Here is a 21,635-nt window from a genome sequence, read left to right on the forward strand (position 1 = left end):
AACTTCAAATTCTTGATTATGGTGAAAAAAAACATGTTTAGACAATAGTTTAAGAGAGTAAATAAAAGAAAGAGAAGAGAAAAGAGAGGAGTGAATGTAAGAGTTTTAATTTACTTTTGTTTCAGAATTGCACTTATATCAATAATATAACTCACTTTAACTTTGCATTATTTACCAAATTGTCATGATAATAGTGAACGGATCAATGGTCTAGATCTTTATAAGTGATTTTCAAGAAAACCGGTTTTCATTTAAATCATCCCATATATATATATATATATATATATATATATTAACCAGTTCTCTATCAATTACCGGATAGATTATTGTATCTATTATCCTTTTATTATTTTTTGATCGTTTGATTTCAGACAACCGTCTCAATCATTTGTCAAGACCAAATCCGTTCTTTTGTGTTAGATATAGTTTTGGGGGACCTACAAAGCCTTAGCCCAGATCTTAATGGGTTAAACCTTATTAAAATTTTAAAAAATCCGACAACTGCATAGAAAAAAAAGAATAATAGGTAGAGATAAATAACGCCCAACCAATTGCCGATCATCCTTTGTCGCCACCACATCCCTTTCGCGGGTCGAATTCCGACCATACTTCTAACTTAGGTAAGTGATTAAGTGAATCATTCATCTGAAGGTTAATTTTATTATTTTGATTTATTTAATTAGGGAATTCGGATTTTTAATTTTATTATTTTGATTTATTTAATTAGGGAATTCGGATTGGCCAGGGTTTTAAAAATTTTACAAGTTGTGAACTTATATTAAAAAGATCGTTTGTATGAGTAACGTCATTTGTTGCAACTTTGTCAATTACCTAAAATATGGTTTTATTACTCTTTTAATATGTTCAGACTAAAAAAAAGTTATACAGTAATAAACAAACGATCCTATAAGTTTCCGCTCACTGTAAAAACCTTTTTAAGGATCTGCCACCGATCAAATGCCATTTTTAACTCCACTTACGAAATTTATTATTTTATTTAGCATGTATTATTATATGTTGAAGGGTCAATATTTCCAAGATTTGAGAATCTTCTCTAATTAAGTAGAAGCAATATCAATGAATTTGATACATATGATTGGTAACTATACGTACTCAACAATGAAAGCAGATTATTGAGGAGCATCGGAATTAGTGTATGTCAAGTGAAATATGAAAAAGGGAAGTGAAGAATAGACACTTCATGTTACTTGAAAAGAGCCAACCCCATTCAAGAGAAAGCACTTTCATCAAATTAGCAAAAACACTTCTACTTACTCAACCTTCTTCCCACTTCCCCTACCTTTACATATTTAGTAACCTTCTTTATGTACTCACAATTTTTCTATGTACTATTGGTCCCATCTCAGTTCCTTCAACAATTTCCACACATGTATCATTGTTTTTGGGCTATAAAAAAGAGTTGAAACTCCTGATTACCCAACTCCTACCTTTTGTTTGATAATTTCTAGAGAGAGAGAGAGATGGGGAGGGGGAGGATAGAGATAAAGAAAATAGAAAACAATACAAACAGGCAGGTGACATACTCAAAGAGAAGAAATGGGTTATTCAAGAAAGCTCATGAGCTAACTGTTCTTTGTGATGCAAAGGTTTCTCTTATTATGTTTTCCAACACTGGAAAATTTCATGAGTACATCAGCCCATCTACAACGTATGTATTACACACACATATATATAGGGAGAGAATCAAGAGAAAACTTAAAAACTCTTAAAAACTTCTAAAGAATTATTTTTAACTAAAAATAAAAAAATATTTTCAAAATTCTGTATTAGCCATTATTCTTATATTTTCTTATATTTCATTCGAAAAATATAAAAAAAAACAAAAAAAAAAAAAACCGCTGTAATGCACATACGTATTACTGTGCGATACCGTTGAATTACGCATGTATATTACTATGCATTTTTGAGTTTAATAGTGTTTTATTGCATATATTCAATATTTGTGTATTTTATATGTGTAGTAGTGTTGTATTATATGGAAAAAAAATAATAATAAAATAAAAGTCGATGTGGTGCACATATGCGTTAATGTTGTATTACACATACGTACTAATGTGTATTAGTCTTATATTGCATATATATAATAGTGTGTATCAAATATGTGAAATAGTATTGTATTCTATGCAATACAAACACTTTTGCATATATGCAATGCACACTATTACACATGCGCACTATACCGACGAGGTTACCGACAAGTGTTTTTTTTTTTGAACCAATAACAACATATAAGAATAATGGAAATAAAAGAAACTTCAAAAAAAAAAATTAAAAAAAAGTTAAAAATAGTTTTTTAAAAGTTTTAGGAGTTTTTAAGTTTTCTCTTTAAAAGAAATTTTTACTAGAACCCACCTTAATATTAACTTAATATAGGGAGAGGATCAACTTAATATCTGTATCTTTCTCTCTTTTACCACCTTCTGCTTTCTTACATGAATTAACTTAATATCATCTCTTAAAATAATCTTGTATTATGTGAATTGTACACAGGACTAAGAAAATTTATGATATGTATCAGACTACTCTAGGGTTTGATCTCTGGAGCACCCACTATGAGGTCCTCTCTTTCTACTCTAATGCTTCAATACAAGTTCTATATCAAAACACAAAAATATTTTGGTTAGTAGATAGCTTAGGATTTCACCAGGTACTATTACGTGTTTTTTTGAAAGTTGTTATATTTCTAGGCAGTTCTAAAATTTTTTTTGAGTCATTCAATTCAAGTTCTAACATTTTTTTCTGAACCAACTCCATATAGTTTGACAAAAAAAAAAATGACCAAACTTTATGGAGTTCGTTCGGCACCCAAGCGAACTTGACGAGTTTATGAGTCTGTCCATGAAACCTTGAATTTCTTGAACGTGGAGGTTTGTGGGTTCCTAACTAGATGACCATGGTTAGTCTTAATTCTTGATTCTTGTGAAATAAATACGGTGATGCACATGTATATGTATTTCGGTAGAAAACCTACGAGACCCAAACCCATCTATACAATTGGGTTTGGGTCAAATAATAAAACTAATCTACACCATCTAACAGTTTGCAAATGTGTAGAGGATGCAAGAAACAATGAAGAACCTTAAAGATACGAACAATAAACTTAGGAGGGAGATCAGGTTAGTCTAATATTATAAATATAATTATTTTTGTTGTGGGTTTAGTTTAATTAATCAGGTAACTGTTTAAAGTTTAAGAAAATTGGAATCTGGAATGGGTTTGCAGGCAAAGAGTTCTTGGTGAAGATTTAGATGGCTTGGACATGAATAATCTAACCATTCTCGAGCAACATATGCAAGATTCACTTACAGTTGTGCGAGAACGCAAGGTTTTGTTACACCCCTTCAGTAAACAAATGAATTAATCTGTGTTTTTAGTTCTTTTAACATTTGAAGTTAATGAATATCATTTATTACTAATTTTCTAAAAACTTTGATACTTCATAAATGATTTGAAATTGTATGCAGTATCACGTGATCAAAACTCAAACCGACACCTGCAGGAAGAGGGTAATTAGTAGCCTTTCTTTGAATGTTAAATGTTTCTTGCCTTGTGATTTGCTCTCTTAGCTGTTACTATTATCATTTTCTTGTTTTCTTATGCGTTGCTTGCTTGACTGTTACTATAACACCACTAGTCATATTATTAGTATATGATGTATCCTTGTTATGACTTGTCTAGTTACAATTTATATTATCTGTTTTATATGGTTCACTACCCTCAAAAACATTTTTTTTTAAGTCTGGGGGTCTTAGTGAGAGCGGCCTCTCTATCTCATTGGATAGAAGAAAGACTTGCCCTCATCCTATCCTCTCCAGACCACACAGTATGATTGAAATTTTACTGAGTACTTTAGCTTGTTTGTTTATGCCAATTCTTTTTATGCAGGCAATAAATAGATAATTAGGATGAAAATATATTAAATATTATTATCTCCTGATACATACAAATGAAACCTATCAATCGAATTCTAGCTTTCTATTTGGAAAACTCACTAGACTATAATTTCTTGAACGACAGGTAAAGAACTTGGAGCAAAGAAACTGTAATCTTCGACTAGACTATGTAAGCACCCATTACAAAACAACTATTGATATTGTAAAGATGCAAAAGCAAAAACACAGAATTAGCTAAAAAAACTTTTTCCTTAATCAATCAAAGTTTAGAAAACTAGTGTGGTTGTTTGGCAACAATTTGATAAATTTAAAGGTTTACAATGCAAAATACCGTAGTCGGTAGTTTATTTGATTAAACAGCATGTGTCAAACGTTAATTTATTGCAAATCCATTTGCAACCTCTTTTTCATTTACAATTACAAATTTCAGGATACCATACATCAGTTGGAGAAGAAATATGGCGCAGGGGAGAATGAAGGAGGCTATGGGTCCGTTATTGCATATTCAAATGGTGTATCAAGTCTCTACAGCTTTTGTGAGAATCCTAACACAAGCATTCCACATAGTCCAGGATACGAGCCACATGGTCTTCGTTTGGATTGAGTTTTCAATCCATGGGATGTCAGATACACCAGCTCTTGGTGCTTGAAGATGCCATTAGTATTATGTTAACAAACTAGCTACTTGATTGATATTGACCGTAATGTGACAATCTAATACTGTATAAGAAACTTTTATCAAGTGTTTCTTAGTGGAACGATTATGGGAAATTTCTTTCTCGTTATTTGCAATTTTTGAAGGTAAATAGTTAAGGAGAAATTGCCACTTGAAGTGAAGATAGCAAGATATTTCTTCTTCTTGGAAAATATTTTATGTGTAACAATGTGTAGTTTTCCTTAGTTGTTGGTATAATCCCCATTAGTGGTGTGCATGGTTCGGTTTGGGGCGGTTTTGATCAAAACCCATAACCATAACCGATATGTTGGTTAATGGATAACCATAACCATAACCGACCCGTTATGGCGGTTATGGTTAATCGGTTTGTAGGTTATGGTGAGTTGTTTATGAGTTGGTTAATCGTAACAAAAAAACTATAATTGGGCTTAAAAGTTTTGTCACACACCGTTAAGCGATTTACGGAAGCGTAAAACGGAAATGTAACAGACACCTCTGGTGTCAACCACATTGTTTATAAAGAACAATACAAACTAGTGTACAATATTTTACATCGATCTAACTTTGTTTACAACTAGGTGATACGAACCAAATCCAGCCCGTTAAGCGGCTTTACTTCTTACTAGCACACTTGCATCAATTCACCCAGCATTGATCGCAAGTCAAACACGTAGCACATTGACTTTCTAGTCCAAGTCTGTTATACCTAAAAAACATGTTAAAACGGGTCAACTACAAATAGTTGGTGAGTTTCATGAGTTACAAGAAATCCGTTGTGCGTACAACAATCACAGTTTGTAAATACGCAAGTATGTATGTATGTACGTTCACAAGTACGTTTGTTTGTATGTTTATGATGTAATTATGCTAAGCTACAGTGAAGCCTTGACTGTCTGTGTTGCGTGCATCCATTTCCCACGCTCAATCAACCACTGTGGCTCCCCTTCCGCCCAAAACATGCCCCGGTAGCTATGTCTAACACTACATAGCCTGTTTGTATAAGTATGGTCATGTGCAAACGGCGCTATGTGACATGGCAACCAGGCCAATTCCATTTGGGTTTGTCAAACCAATAGTACTATTCGCAAGCCACTGGCTCGAAGTTAATCATTGTGTTCGTGGGGACTTTCGTGTGTTAGCACTTAGATAATTCCCATCATTGAACAGTACAGGGTATATATAGATATGTATCAACATGTTTTTCACCCCAAAAGTTCGTAAAAGCGGTTTAAAAGTGGGGTCATGAAACTCATGGTTTAGTAGATAATCAGCACCGAGTCAGCTCGTGGTTTGTTTGATTTGCTATCACTAGTTCCTATAATCAATATTATAATAATATTACTATTTTAATATTATTATAATCATTATACTAAACTAGGCTGTATAGCTAATCTGGGTATAGCTATTACACCCAGAAAGTGTCAGTAGGCTTAAATTGTGATTTTATTCAATGTCTAATACTTAAAACCTAACTTGGCTCAGTTTTCCCGTTTTCCCAGCTAGGCCTAGTTGTTCGTTTATGCGTTCAGAAAACAGTTATGGGGATGTAAGCTTGGGTAAACGTGTTGGTCGATAAAATGATTAAGTTATAAAGAAATATCACACATTGCGTTTATTCAGTTTAATTTGGAGAAAAATGTGCACAATCTATCCAAATTGTTCAGATTTCTCATAAAAAGTTGTTTTTTCTTAATTTACCCATGAATATGAATTTTGATCACTCTTGATGTTATGATATTCCAACAGGTTGGTTAATCACGAACTCGTCGGTTTTTATCAGAATTGAATTTGATTAATATTTAAATTAGCACAATTAATTATCCGTTAATCATTAAATTATGAAAATTTAGTCAATTACCAATTAAAATATGTAGATTTTTATAGAAATATTTCTTGAATTATTTACTGATTTATTAATTTATAAAAAATCATTTTTTCTGCTTTATTTAGTCCGAAAATCATCCTTTTATACCAAAAGATCCCCAAAAATTCCACCAAAATGTCTAAATGATCAGAATATGTTCCAAAAACAACCTGGAAAATTCCCAAACTCTAACAACCTTGCCAAATATCCTTTTCGAGCCAAAAACGACTACGAAAACTCGAATAAACGCGAATCCACAAAGCACACTTAGGATTTTCCAAATGACCCCCAAATTTCATATGTGATCATATTATACCAAATCTGACTTCCCTAGAAAACATCATAATTTATCAAGCATTTTAAGTATTTTTCCCAAATAAACGTCCTAATTCAATAATAAATTCGCCAAATATTCTCGGATGGTCGAAAAATTACCAAATTTGAACAGGGACTCAATGATATAGTCCTTTATGCCCCTGCAAAATTTCATGACTAAAAAATATACACATCACAATCGAATCCTAAACAGCCCGTAATCGAGTGATTCGACGTTACCTTTGCGGTTTTTGCCCGTTTTCACTATCTTAATCCAATTTCCAGGTTCTCGTGCTTCTATATAAGCGAAGTACAGGTCCTATATCACAAACCAAGCATGTTTCATCAATATGGCAGCCTTGGAACTTGGGGTTTCGGCTAGGGTATTTGTCACACCCTAATCCAGGGCCTAGGAGTGTGACCATCAGTTGGTACATGTTTTGTAAATATATCAAAGTAGCGGGTTTATTTTAGCGGAAGTCTTTAAATATTAAAATATTAATTTGCATTATCAAAATTACTCGGGAATTAAACAACCGAGTTTCAGTTTTACAAAATCGTGATATTAATAATACAAGGATTTGTAATATTCAAAAACGAGTCATCTCGAGCGATCTTCTATGACTCCTATCCTTGTATATCATCTATTATCATATAGTTACCTGCAAGGGTGGAAAAAAACACGTCAGCTATATGCTGGTGAAACGTTGACTCGATAAAACATTTATAACAGTCGTTAAATACAAACATAGTTTTCTGTTTCACAAACTCAGCAGGAATGCCTGTCCATTCCCGGGATTTATACCACTGCCCTACACACACAATTCAAAGGTTCCCTGAGTATATAGCCCCTGTTCGGAGACAACCTTCCCCTAGGCTATGTAACCCCGTTGGAGAACCGGTTATGACTGACTTGGTTTTGTATGCCAATTATCAGTTATGTTTGGATCCAGATACATGTGTATTCGGTCTGAGTTGCTTTTTATTATCTATTTTGTATTATAACGATTTTAGAGATTATATCTCATGCAAACATTTATCAGACTCTTTGTAATAAACGACCTGTCTATTACAAGAGTAAAATCAGTTCAGATAGTAAAATGTTAACGTGTTCACCTCGTATATCAGTGGATAATATCAAACTCCTCTTCTCAGTATGCTTAACAACCTATATTCATAATAGGCATGCATAAGTATCTAGTTGATACTATTCAGCAGACTTTAAGTCTGTTTCAGTTTAGCAGACTCAAGGTCTGATCAGCAGACTTAATGTCTGATTCAGGTTCAGTAGACTCGAGGTATGATCAGCAGATTTAATGTCTAACCTAACCTTAGTATAGTTATAGTCGTTTTACGAAAATACTTTGAATTTACATATGACGTTTGGAATAGCACGCTTTGGCCTAATAAAGGATATCATGTTGGCAAACTTCTCCAGGTAAGCAAACGGGTCCCGCGGTTGATTGGGATTTGTACAAATTGGTTTCCTTAGGCAAGAAGAGTCTACTGATGATACCCCCATTCCAGTAAATACATGCCCGTCAAAATAATAGTTTTGATAACATTACTTCACGTGGAAGCAACGTCTTTGCTTTATAAAACATCACTTGGAAAATAATTACAGTTTAACGACTATACCCTTAACTAAGCTATATCTTATGTATTTAAAGTAACTAGTAAAGTAACTTAACCTTAATCCTACCTTAATCAGCTTGATGGAACTTAAGAGCTAAGAAATCAGCAGCGGTTCGTCTTGTTCTTCGTTTATACGATCAACAGCTCGTTAAACAGTGTAACGACTCCTCATCTCTTCGCAAAAACAGCCCTCGACACCTCGGAACTCCCTTGCACGCTTACCAAGGTTAACTATGTGAAAACTAAGGTGAAAATGGGATGAAATGGCTTGGACACCCGTAGCTGCCCTTTTATAGGCAAGTTTTGCAGACCATCACGTAGCGCGATGGCCTTTTCCCCAAGGCCGTCGCGTAGCGCGACGCCGCAATTAATCAGAAGTGCCACGTGTTGACACGTGGTTGGCCACGTATCCCGGGTTACTTAACCTGGTCATCGCGTAGCGCGATGAGACCAGTGAGTTTCTTCGTCGCGTAGCGCGACGCCTACCTTTTTCTTGAAATGTGTGATTCTCTGTCGCATAGCGCGATGGAGTTAGTCAGGAGATCATCGCGTAGCGCGATGAATCTCAAAACTCAAAATTTTTATTTTCAGTCCCTAAACTTTTAGAATTGACATTTTTAACCCTTTAACTTCTAATCTTGGCATTTTTAGCCCAAAACTAGATGGGGTATTTTCAAGGTGTTACATCCTCCCCACCTTTAGAAAAATCTCGTCCTCGAGATTTATGTAAACAAATGTGGATATTTTCGTTTCATCTTGGACTCAAGTTCCCAAGTGAATTCCGGACCACGTTGGGAATTCCATCTTACTTTGACCAATTTCAACCTTTTACGTTTTAAAAACTTGATTTGACTATCTTGAATCTGCATCAGCTCCTCTACAAACTTGAGTTTCTCATTCACTTGTACATCTTTTAAAGGCATAGCAAGTGTCTCATCAGCTAAACATTTCCGTAGATTCAGATACGTGGAATACATCATGGATTCCTTGCATTTCTTCAGGTAACTCAAGTCGATTAGCTACTGGACCTACTCTTTCAACAATTCTAAATGGTCCAACAAAACGCGGACTTAACTTCCCTTTCTTTCCAAAATGAACCACACCTTTCCAAGGTGATACTTTGAGCAACACTTTGTCTCCTTCTTTGAATTCTAACGGTTTTCGTCTTACATCAGCATAACTTTTCTGTCTGTCACGTGCTGCTCTTAATCTTTCTCGGATTTGTATTACTTGGTCAGTTGTTCTTTGAACGCTCGGGACCTGATAACTGATTATCACCAATTTCAGACCAACATACGGGTGTTCTACATTTCCGTCTGTATAGTGCTTCATATGGAGCCATTTGTATACTTGTGTGATAGCTATTATACGAAAATTCCATCAATGCTAGGTGAGTATCCCAGCTTCCACCTAGATTTATAACACAGGCACGAAGCATATCTTCCAATGTTTGAATTGTTCTCTCACTTTGTCCATCCGTCTGTGGATGATAAGCAGTACTCAAATTTAACCGTGTACCCATCGCTTTTTGAAAACTTCTCCAGAAGTTGGAAGTGAAGCGACTATCTCTATCGGATATGATTGACAACGGCACACCATGCAATGATACAATGTTTTCCACATATAGTTGTGCCAATTTATCCATGCTATATGTTTCTTGAATTGTGATGAAATGGGCTGATTTTGTCAGTCTGTCAACAATGACCCAGACAGCATCATTTTGTCGGGACGTCTTAGGTAATTTCATAATAAAATCCATGGTAATCATGTCCCATTTCCAAATCGGGATCTCAGGTTGTATTAAAAAACCTAATGGCTTTTGATGCTCGGCTTTGACCTTTGAACATGTTAAACATTTTGCCACATACAGAGCAATTTATTTCTTCATTTCAATCCACCAATAATCATCCTTGAGATTATGATACATCTTTTCACTACCCGGATGCATCATATACTTGGATTTGTGAGCTTCTTCTAATATTTTCTCCCGCAAGCTTCCTACCATTGGTATCCAGATTCTTTTCTCTAATATGAGTATATCATCGTCACCCTTGACTAATTGATCTATTGTTCCATTTTCTTTTTCAGCCATTATGTTATTTTCTTCTAATGCCAACTTCTGAGCTTCCTTGATTTCAGTTAATAAATCAATATTGAGTTCTAACCTCAAAGCTTGTACTCTTTTTGGCTTTTCGTGCTCTTTTCTACTTAAAGCATCAGCTACCACATTAGCTTAACCTTCATGGTACACTATCTCACAATCATAATCGTTTAACGTTTCCATCCATCGCCTCTGTCTCATGTTCAATTCTTTCTGATCAAATATATGCTTCAGACTTTTGTGATCAGTATAAACTGTAAACTTCACACCATATAAATAGTGTCGCCATAACTTTAATGCAAAAATTATAGCTCCCAATTCCAGATCATGAGTGGTGTAATTTTTCTCGTGAACCTTTAATTGTCGTGAAGCATAAGCAATTACTTTCTTTTCTTGCATTAAAACACATCCCATTCCTGTATGCGAAGCATCACAATATACAATAAAGTTATCTTGCCCCTCAGGTAAGGCTAAGATAGGTGCGTTTGTCAGTTTCTATTTAAGAGTTTCAAATGCCTCTTCTTGCTTCGGTCCCCATTCAAATTTAACAGATTTGCGGGTCAATGATGTCAATGGAACCGCTATTCGTGAGAAATTTTGTATAAATCTCCGATAGTAGCCCGCTAACCCCAGAAAACTTCTTACTTGAGTCGGAGTCTTGGGTTTCTCCCATTTAGTAATAGCTTCAATCTTTGCCGGATCTACTTGAATACCTTTCTCATTAACAATATGTCCAAGAAACTGTACTTCAGATAACCAGAATTCACATTTTGAGAATTTGGCATAAAGCTTCTCTTTCCTTAATGTTTTGAGTATGGTTTTCAAATGAGCTTGGTGTTCTTCTTTCGTCTTGGAATAGATAAGAATGTCATCAATAAAGACAATAACAAACTTATCCAAGTAAGGTTTACAGACTCGATTCATCATATCCATAAAAGCTGCCGGAGCATTAGTGAGTCCAAAAGGCATAACGGTGAACTCATAATGTCCGTATCGGGTTCTGAATGCTGTCTTGGATATGTCTTCTTTTTGAACTTTCAGTTGATGATACCCGGATCTTAGATCAATCTTGGAAAAACAACTTGCTCCTTGTAATTGATCGAAAAGATCATCAATCCTCGGGAGCGGATATCGATTCTTGATCGTGACTTTATTCAATTCTCGGTAATCAATACACATCCTCATTGATCCGTCTTTCTTCTTAACGAACAATATTGGAGCTCCCCAGGGTAAAGAACTTGGTCGTATAAATCCCTTCTCCAACAACTCATCTAATTGCTTCTTCAACTCTTTCATTTCAGTTGGTGCTAATCGGTAAGGTGATTTAGCAATCGGAGCTGTTCCTGGAACTAAATCGATTCTAAACTCAACTTCTCGATAGGGCGGAATTCCAGGCAATTCATCAGGAAATACATCCTTGAATTTAGCGATAATTGGGACCTCTTCCAGTTTCTTAAGATCGGGCTCCTTGGTTACATAAGCCATGAATGCTAAGCAACCTTTTCCCAAACAATGACTAGCTTTTATTTTTGAAATGATTCCTATTCTACCAGATTCTTTATCACCAGCTATACAAATCATTTTATTGTTTGGAGTTATAATTTCAATAGCTTTTTCGTTACATAGTATTCGGGCTTGGTAAGTGGCTAACCCGTCCATCCCTAAAATAACATCAAATCCAGGTAACTCCATTGGTAACAATTATACTAGCATTTCATATCCGACTAAGGTAATATAACTATTTAATACCTCAGATATTTTGATTAATGACTCATTAGCCGTTTCTACTTCATATTGCTTACTTAACTTAGCTAGAGGTTTATTTAGTAATTTACAGAATTTATAATCTATAAAACTCTGATTAGCTCCAGAATCAAATAAAACTCTAGCATAAGCATTATTAATAGGGAACGTACCAGTGATTACATCTGGCAATTCACCCGCTTTTTGTGTATTAAGCATAAAAGCGCGGGCATTTCCCTTTCTCCCCTCGTTCCTGGCACCACTACTACTGGCGCCCCCAGCTGCCGGTTTCTTCTTATTGCATTCCGCCCTAAAGTGTCCCTTCTCACCACACTCAAAACACACAATCAACTTCTTCCTACAATCCTCCTCCTTGTGTCCCGGTCGTTTACAAAAGTTGCAAGTTGAATACGGGTCAAACTTGCGAACATCAACTTTCGGTGTAGGCTTCAAACACCTCCCATCATGTCGCTTACCACAGTTTTTACACATCGTTCGGTTAAATGCGGCCGACCTCTCCTTCCCTCTTTCAAACTTTCTTTTCTTATCAATTTCACGCCTCTTCTCAGTCATCATCTTCCTTTCCTCCTCTCGATTTCTAATCATACTATCCATCAAATATCTAGCCAGCTCAATAGCAGACTCGGTTGTTGCAGGCATGTGTGATCTCACATGATCACGGATTTCCTTTGGCAAACCATAAATATATCGAGTCACCTTGTTATATTTGGGAGTAACAAGATGTGGAACAAGCCTGCAGTACTCAAGGAATTTAGTGTTGTATTCCTTGATATTGGTGCCAATAACCTTGTGGTTCCAAAGCTTGGTTTGAATCTGATCAACCTCGTGATAGGACAGAATCTTTGTTTGATCAGTTCTTTAAAAATTTCCCATTCAAGATTATACAAATTACTTCTTCCTTTCATGTCTATCAACGTATTCCACCATTCTAACGCCTCTCCCTTAAACATCTGGGACGAGTACTGGATACTCTCCTCTTCGGTACACTTACTGATAATAATTATTGACTCCATTTTCTGGAGCCAACGAAGAGTAACAATCGCGCCCTTATCCCCATAGAATTCTTTCGGTTTGTATACTTGAAAGTCCTTAAACGTACATCCCGCATTGACTTTCCTTTTTTTGTTTGTCTTGGCTCATACTCAGCAGTAGAACTCTCGTATCCCTTATCTTTCGGTTCTTTTGTTTTATCATCCCTCGTATTTTTTGAATCTTTTAGTTTAGATTGAACAGATATGCTATGACTTGGTTGTTTAATTGATCTTGATTTTGATCTAGCCACACTTTTCGAATTCGCGGTGTGGTCTTGAACGATTTTTATCAACGGAGTCACAGCTTCTTTGATTAATGGAGAAACTCTTTCTTTTATCATATCACGAATTCCTCCAATGTATTCTTTAGGAAATGAATTATTATTTTCAGGGGTCTTCACTTTATCAGCTTGACTCCCTTGTCTAACTTGGGTTTCTCGTTGTTCAGACATTCTGTATATCATAGGAATACATAAATTTAGAACACAACACGCAAACTTTTATTCATAATATTACAAAAGATAGAAATACAACAACAGTAGTTATATAACCCTAATCTTTGGCCCATTTCTTAACCATCTTCTTCAATCAAGCGGGCTTCTTTTTGCTTGTTCAGCTATGGTTAGTACCGGTCCATGATACGGTGGAAAATTAGGATTATCAGAATAATAAACTGATCTTCGACTTGGTTCAGCTACAGTTTGAGCACCTGGTGGGGGTGATCCGAAATGCCATAAACTCTGGTTGGAATGACAGTTCATCCAACTTGAAGATTCAGTACTTGTTTCTTTTTTGACTCTACTTTAAACTTTCAAATCATATGGATAATAGTTCGGGGTACCGGTCATTGGAACACTTTCAGAAGTGTCACTGGATATTTCGATTGGCATTTCTGAACTTCCAGCTAACTCCATTGGTAACAATTGTAAGACATCTGTATATATAATAACTTAGGGATAGGCATCTGTATATATAATAACTTAGGGATAGGCAGACTACCAATCATAACTTATCCCTACTGATCAGAAAAATGGTTAAAGCTTAGGTACTAATTTTAATACCTAATTCACTGAAACCGATGGCTCTGATACCAACCTGTCACACCCCAATCCAGGGCCTAGGAGTGTGACCATCAGTTGGTACCTGTTTTGTAAATATATCAGAATAGTGGGTTTATTTTAGCGGAAGTCTTTAAATATTAAAATATTAATTTACATTATCAAAATTACTCGGGAATTAAACAACCGAGTTTCAGTTTTACAAAACCGTGATATTAATAATACAAGGATTTGTAATATTCAAAAACGAGCCATCTCGAGCGATCTTCTATGACTCTAATCCTTGTATATCATCTAGTTACCTGCAAGGGTGGAAAAAAACACATCAACTATATGCTGGTGAAACGTTGACTCGATAAAACATTTATAACAGTCGTTAAATACAAACATAGTTTTCTGTTTCACAAACTCAGCAGGAATGCCTGTCCATTCCTGGGATTTATACCACTACCCTACACACACAATTCAAAGGTTCCCCGAGTATATAGCCCCTGTTCAGAGACAACCTTCCCATAGGCTATATAACCCTGTTGGAGAACCAGTTATGACTGACTTGGTTTTGTATGCCAATTATCAGTTATGTTTGGATCCAGACACATGTGTATTCGGTCTGAGTTGCTTTTTATTATCTATTTTGTATTATAACGATTTTAGAGATTATATCTCATGCAAACATTTATCAAACTCTTTGTAATAAACAACCTGTCTATTACAAGAGTAAAATCAGTTCAGACAGTAAAAGGTTAACGTGTTCACCTCGTATATCAGTGGATAATATCAAACTCCTCGTCTCAGTATGCTTAACAACCTATATTCATAATAGGCATGCATAAGTATCTAGTTGATACTATTCAGCAGACTTTAAGTCTGTTTCAGTTCAGCAGACTCAAGGTCTGATCAGCAGACTTAATGTCTGATTCAGTTCAGCAGACTCGAGGTCTGATCAGCAGACTTAATGTATGAATTAACCTTAGTATAGTTATAGTCGTTTTATGAAAATAATTTGAATTTACATATGACGTTTGGAATATCACGCTTTGGCCTAATAAAGGATATCACGTTGGCAAACTTCTCCAGGTAAGCAAACGGGTCCCGCGGTTGATTGAGATTTGTACGAATTGCTTTCCTTAGGCAAGAAGAGTCTACTAATGATACCCTCTTTCCAGTTACTACATGCCTGTCAAAAGAATAGTTTTGATAACATTACTTCACGTGGAAGCAACGTCTTTGCTTTATAAAACATCACTTGGAAAATAATTATAGTTTAACGACTATACCCTTAACTAAGCTATATCTTATGTATTTAAAGTAACTAGTAAAATAACTTAACCTTAATCCTACCTTAATCAGCTTGATGGAACTTAAGAGCTAAGAAATCAGCAGCGGTTCGGCTTATTCTTCGTTTATACGATCAACAACTCATTAAACAGTGTAACGACTCCTCGTCTCTTCGCAAAAACAGCCCTCGACACCTCGGAACTCCCTTGCACGCTTACCAAGTTTAACTATGTGAAAACTAAGGTGAAAATGGGATGAAATGGCTTGAACCCGTAGCTACCCTTTTATAGGCAAGTTTTGCAGACTATCGCGTAGCGCGATGGCCTTTTCCCCAAGGCCGTCGCGTAGCGTGACGCGGCAATTAATCAGAAGTTGCCACGTGTTGACACGTGGTTGGCTACGTGTCCCGAGTTACTTACCCTGGTCATCGCGTAGCGCGATGAGACCAGTGAGCTTCTTCGTCGCGTAGCGCGACGCCTACCTTTTTCTTGAAATGTGTGATTCTCTGTCGCGTAGCGTGATGGAGTTAGTCAGGAGATCATCGCGTAGCGCGATGGATCTCAAAACTCAAATTTTTCATTTTCAGTCCCTAAACTTTTAGAATTGACATTTTTACCCTTTAACTTCTAATCTTGACATTTTTAGCCGAAAACTAGATGGGGTATTTAAAAGGTGTTACAGTATTAAACCGAGCTTTTGAACCGTAAAAACGCCGTTTAAACCCTTTAATCCGTGTTTATGGACAAAAAAACTATCAAACCAGGCTTCTAACCATGTGTATGATAAAAACATGTTTTTGGACCATTTTTAGGATTTTTGCATGGTTAGGAATTATTTTTGGTAATCAAACTGTGCTTATATGCTATTAAACTTGTTTAAACATGATGTAATTAATCAAAGTATGTGAGATACCTTAAGGTTTTGAGTTGTTTATGTGAAGCTCCAGAGAAAGAAGATGGAAATGTTGAAACAAGTGAGCAAACTATCTAGTATATAATAAAATAGGTGAAGAAAACTTAAAGGTGGGGTAACCCCTTTGTGGCGTACGGAAGTAAAAAAAAAAGGGCCTTTGGGTCTATTTTATTCCACATGCCTTGTTTTACTTGCCCAACATGAAAATCCACGTTCAAATTTATTTCGGGTTCGGTTTTTGGCGCGAAAAATATATCCGGTACGACAAACAGCGCCAAAACGAGTGTTTTTCTGGCTATTTTTATGTAAATTTATAAAAATATACTATACCTATGTAAAAATAGAAAATATTTTCACCGATCGCTTAAAACTTTTCAAATAAATGTTTTGTAAATCTTTTTCGGCTTAACGGATGATACAATGCTTGTTTTGTAACTCTCTTTTGCGTTTAAATCTATAACGGGTAGTTAAACGAGCATGTTTTCGTTTAACTGATTTGCTATCGAACTAAGGCCATAATATTAGTATGCTAGCTTATATTAATCGTATATCACTTATAGATGGCCCCCCAACATATCTGAGTCATAACCAGACGTGTTTGGTTATCTGTTCGTTCGTTATGCAATAAGCGGTTAAACGCTTATTCGATTTGTGAAAACTGAGGCGTATCCGGTTTTGTCACGAATATCACATTCTCCCCCCGTTAAGAAATTTCATCCCCAAAATTCAATATGCCAATTATACGTTCCTTAGGGACAAACATAAGTATTTGTTTTCGTTTTCAAATATATTTGTTCCCCCGTTGTGGATTTTACCGAACTTTGATCCTTGAAATTTTTATTGAGTCGTAACTATTTGATTTTCCCGTCCATTATTTATACATGTTCTTCACCAAATTCTGTTATGTGAAAATTTTCAAGTGGTATTCTCTCTGCCTCATCAATAAGGCTCTTGTTTGTTTCTGTATATATGAAATTTTTTAGTAGAATTAAAATTGAGAATGAACTCAATTCTAGAGATAGTTTATTCAATATGCTACCAGTTTAATTTTCGAGACAACCTCGTACAGTTCTATGTATTTTGATATCAACTTATCAGTTTCCTCAAATAGAATAACACTTTTTCAAAGGTTAACAATTCAGTCTAATAAAGTATCAATTCATGTTCTTGGTCGTATTGTACCGGTTGATAACTATTAATATTCGAGGATTAGACCAGTGGAAATGTTGGTCCTATATTTCTCTAAGGTTTGGTAATTCTTTCAGTGTTTGTATAGTTTGTCCAAATCGATCGTTTGGGGACAAAAGGTTGTGGTTAAACTGATTCATTTTTTTTTTGTTAGAACCTAAGAGGCAAAATGACTATCTCAGCCCGGAGTAATCAAAATAGACATACCATGTCGAGGTATGATTTTGTTGACATAATTATAGGCGTGCCTTTCAGTCGTGTAGTTGTTATGGATCGGTATACTGCGTTCTAGGGATCATTTATGAAAGGGTGAAAGGGTGTTACGAGGCTCAAAGTAATCTGTTCCCACTCCCACCGGGTGTTTCCGGTTGTTGTAACATTACCGAGGGTTGTTGATACTCTGTTTTAGTTAATTCTAGACTCGGTTTGTTGGAGGTATAGAATTTCATCGGTTTTCCTTTCCAAAGTTATTATCGTCCTCGTACAAGATTTTGTTTTCTAAATGTTATACTCTTAGGGCTTTTTTTGGGCGATATGAATATGCCCGATAATGTTTGTCTAAACAATCGTTTTAAATACCCGTACTTTCCAATGTTTAATTTTGTCCCTTTATCTTAAAGCATCAGTTTTTCTCAATTACAATTGTCCCACGACTCTACTCGTCCTTCCTAACCCATAGTCAGTTTTGTTAGATCAATTGCAGGTCATAGGCTTTTGTGATTCATGTAATTTGTACATTCGACGGCATATGTAGTAGTATTCCCATGCCTTAGGTGTAAAGCAATCGGCCCATACTCCGGGTCAAGGATAGTATAATTCTTCTCATGCACCTTTAACTATTGAGAAGCATTGTAAGGCCCCGAACCCCGGGAACCCCACAGTTGGTAATCAATCAAAACACTCGTAAAAATAATTAAACTTAAAAACAATTCTTTTCATTAAAATAAGCATCACAGAGTATAATTCGGCGGAAAACGTAAATAACAAAATAAGTTCCCAAAACCCGGGAATTTGCCCAAAACCAACATAATTATCTTTAATAAAATTTTTTTAAAAAATAAATGTTTTAATAATAAAATCTTCAAATCCCGTATCCCTTCACCGTCCAAGTAGCTTCGTGCACGTCCAATGGATAAGGCATCCTCTTCCTAACCTGAAACTCACACTAACATGCACACAAAGTCAGCTTAAGTTGAGTGAGTTCAAGTTTTAAATAAGTAACAAAAGTCTTAATAATCATTCCAACGGTTTTAAAACTGTAAACGGAATTATATCAGTTAGGTCATCACATTCAATAAATAATCATCCTTACGCATAAACATCTCTATACACACATTCCTATATATATATATATATATATATATATATATATATATATATATATATATATATATATAACATTCAATAATAACATTCAGGGTCCAGCAAACGTACAACCCAAACACGTAACATTCAGCGCATGCAAACACAAAGTAGGCATACGCAACATTCAGTAGTCGAGACGACTACAACATTCGCCAAATATTGGCCATTCTAATTTATATATATATATACATACACATATTCTATAACATTCCAAGGCCTACCAATACTAGCAAGCCTATGTAAAATCGTTTAAAACATTTCATCAAGCAAAATCGCTTAGGTGTGCATGCTAGCCCAAAACATAAAAAGAGTTAAACGAGGCATCAAGAACTCACCTGACACAAGACGCAGATTCACCACGAGCTAGAGAATCCCTAAGAAATCCCAAAACTCAAACACCTGTCGGTTTACATTCAATCAATACTAATGACATCAAGATGACTCGTTTATCCTACAAGACGTTCTAACATGGTTCGAGTTACCTAAACCCTCGACCTCATCAAACTTAATCACAACAGCCCCCGAGTTCTCACATTCACCAAAAAGACCCTTAGGTACTCCCGGGAATAAAGAATTCCCAATTTGCCCCCGGAGCACTAGGTGACACTAACACGCGCGATTAGGAGTCGTTTAGGCCGTTAACATCCAACTCAGCCCCGTGTGGACCCATTATGATAAAATCACAGCCAACAAGTCCACACGACGCCACACGAGTCAAATGGGTCGGTAACAAGCAAGTACAACGTACCAACTATTCAATAAACACAATTGCGCGTTGTACCGACCCGTTGGAGTAACCGACAACCAATTCAGCCCCATAACTTATAAAAATGAATTTTCAACAACCCGTACATCAAGCCAAGTTCGCCGAGCTGAATTGGTCGTTAATCACTTCCACCCTCGCGTTAAACACTACAAACTACAATTCTAGTCAACCGAACACTAACAATCAAGCTACAACTAGTTGACCAATCTAACAAACACCAATGAACATGATTTTTAGGTATGATATACGGGACATACCTAGGAAGATTGTGGTGCAAAAACTCACTTCAAACAGCCTCGACAAGAACACAATTAAACATCCACCGTTAAGCCTAAAACGAACTTATTGATCAATAACGAGTAAAACGTGTAGATTTTAGCATGCGAAGATGCATTTAATTACATAGGATAACCTTTAAAATAAATTATTAAATTTTTACCAGACTTTAATAAATGTCTTAGGTTTATAAAAATATTTTTATTATATTTTTCTATTGGACACAAAAATTATAAAAATTCCTCCAACACAGCAAGGTACGTGCAGCTATTTCAGTGTGCAACAAAATGGTTTTATTTTTATTAAATTCATTACCGAACCAAATTAAACGATTCCAATTGGGTTTGGTTCCTAACTCAAAATAATAACTTCCAGAAGTGGAACCAATCAATTTGGACCTTTCGAAAAAAGGTTATGACGTCGAGAAGACAGACCAGAATCCGTCATCCCGCATCAGCTTTGACACTCGATTTTATAAATTCATAAAAACCATTCAAATCTCGTCCAAAAATTACGTATTATACCTTTCTGGAAACTAGACTCACAGTAGAACATCATGGAATTAAGAATAGATAAAAAACAATTGATTATTATCGCGTTATAGACCCTACAATAAATGTAGACGAATCTGTCGGCTAATTGATATCATCAAAACTCAACCTTAACGACCAATAAGCGCGTTAATATGATCAATTAAGGTGTAAAAGACACGGGGAATCATAAAACCGACCTTGAATTGAAGTTTTTACGGTTGAAACACGGCTGGACAGAAGATTTTCGAGCAGGGGGGGTCTTGAGGCCGATCGGCTGCGCATAGAGTTAGGGTTAGGGTTTTTCGTTTTTAATATTATGATATAAAATAAATTACACTCTAGTCCCTCCAGTATGAAGTGTGTAGAAACTTGGGTGGAAAGTTACATAGTTTTAACGTACCGCGATGACATAAAGGCTCCCAAGAAACGTCGGTTAAATCTCGAGAATAATACATACTTTACAAGTTTTACTTTAGGAACCGGAATTAACGGGCGTTACAAGCGTACGCTATAACCTTGTTTCTTTGCATGAATACGCATCTGAAACCTTTCTAGGATGCATCACAATAAACTACAAGGTTATCAATTCCGTCTGGGAGATTATGTATCGGGGCTTAACATAGTTTCTATTTCTGTAGTTAAAAAGCCGCTTCTTGTTCTTCTATCCAATCATAAACTCGGTCATTTTGGATTAAGAGGGTTAAGGTTGGGCGATACTGGATTTCCAATAAGGCGTCGGTAATACCCAACTAATTCCAAAATTTATTGAATTTCTTTTGGTGACTCTGGTGTTTACCTGTTTTGCTCGGGTGTATGTGAATTCGTTGTCAACTAATAACGAGTCCTAAGAATCATACTACTCATAGCCATTTCTCCAGCCCCAAGATCTCCAAGATTGTTCGTGAATGTTGCTCGTGTTCCTTCTTGGTTTTCAAATATATTAGAAGGTCACTAATAAA

The 21,635-nt window shown here is 35.7% G+C and overlaps 1 protein-coding gene across 1 annotated transcript; it reads left to right on the forward strand.

The window, feature by feature from the left end:
* Positions 1-1,475: 1,475 nt before the first annotated feature.
* Positions 1,476-4,645, forward strand: LOC143600848 (agamous-like MADS-box protein TM6). The gene is made up of 7 exons (XM_077078407.1): positions 1,476-1,669; positions 2,512-2,578; positions 3,076-3,137; positions 3,244-3,346; positions 3,486-3,527; positions 4,039-4,083; positions 4,345-4,645. Exons 1-7 carry the CDS (start codon positions 1,482-1,484, stop codon positions 4,516-4,518), a joined length of 681 nt encoding a protein of 226 aa, XP_076934522.1. The 5' UTR covers positions 1,476-1,481; the 3' UTR covers positions 4,519-4,645.
* Positions 4,646-21,635: the final 16,990 nt, after the last annotated feature.

This window comes from Bidens hawaiensis, unplaced genomic scaffold (genome assembly GCF_021521415.1).
Source record: "Bidens hawaiensis isolate Kalapana, Puna unplaced genomic scaffold, B.hawaiensis_p1.1 tig00054952_1, whole genome shotgun sequence".
NCBI classification, from domain to species: domain Eukaryota; kingdom Viridiplantae; phylum Streptophyta; class Magnoliopsida; order Asterales; family Asteraceae; genus Bidens; species Bidens hawaiensis.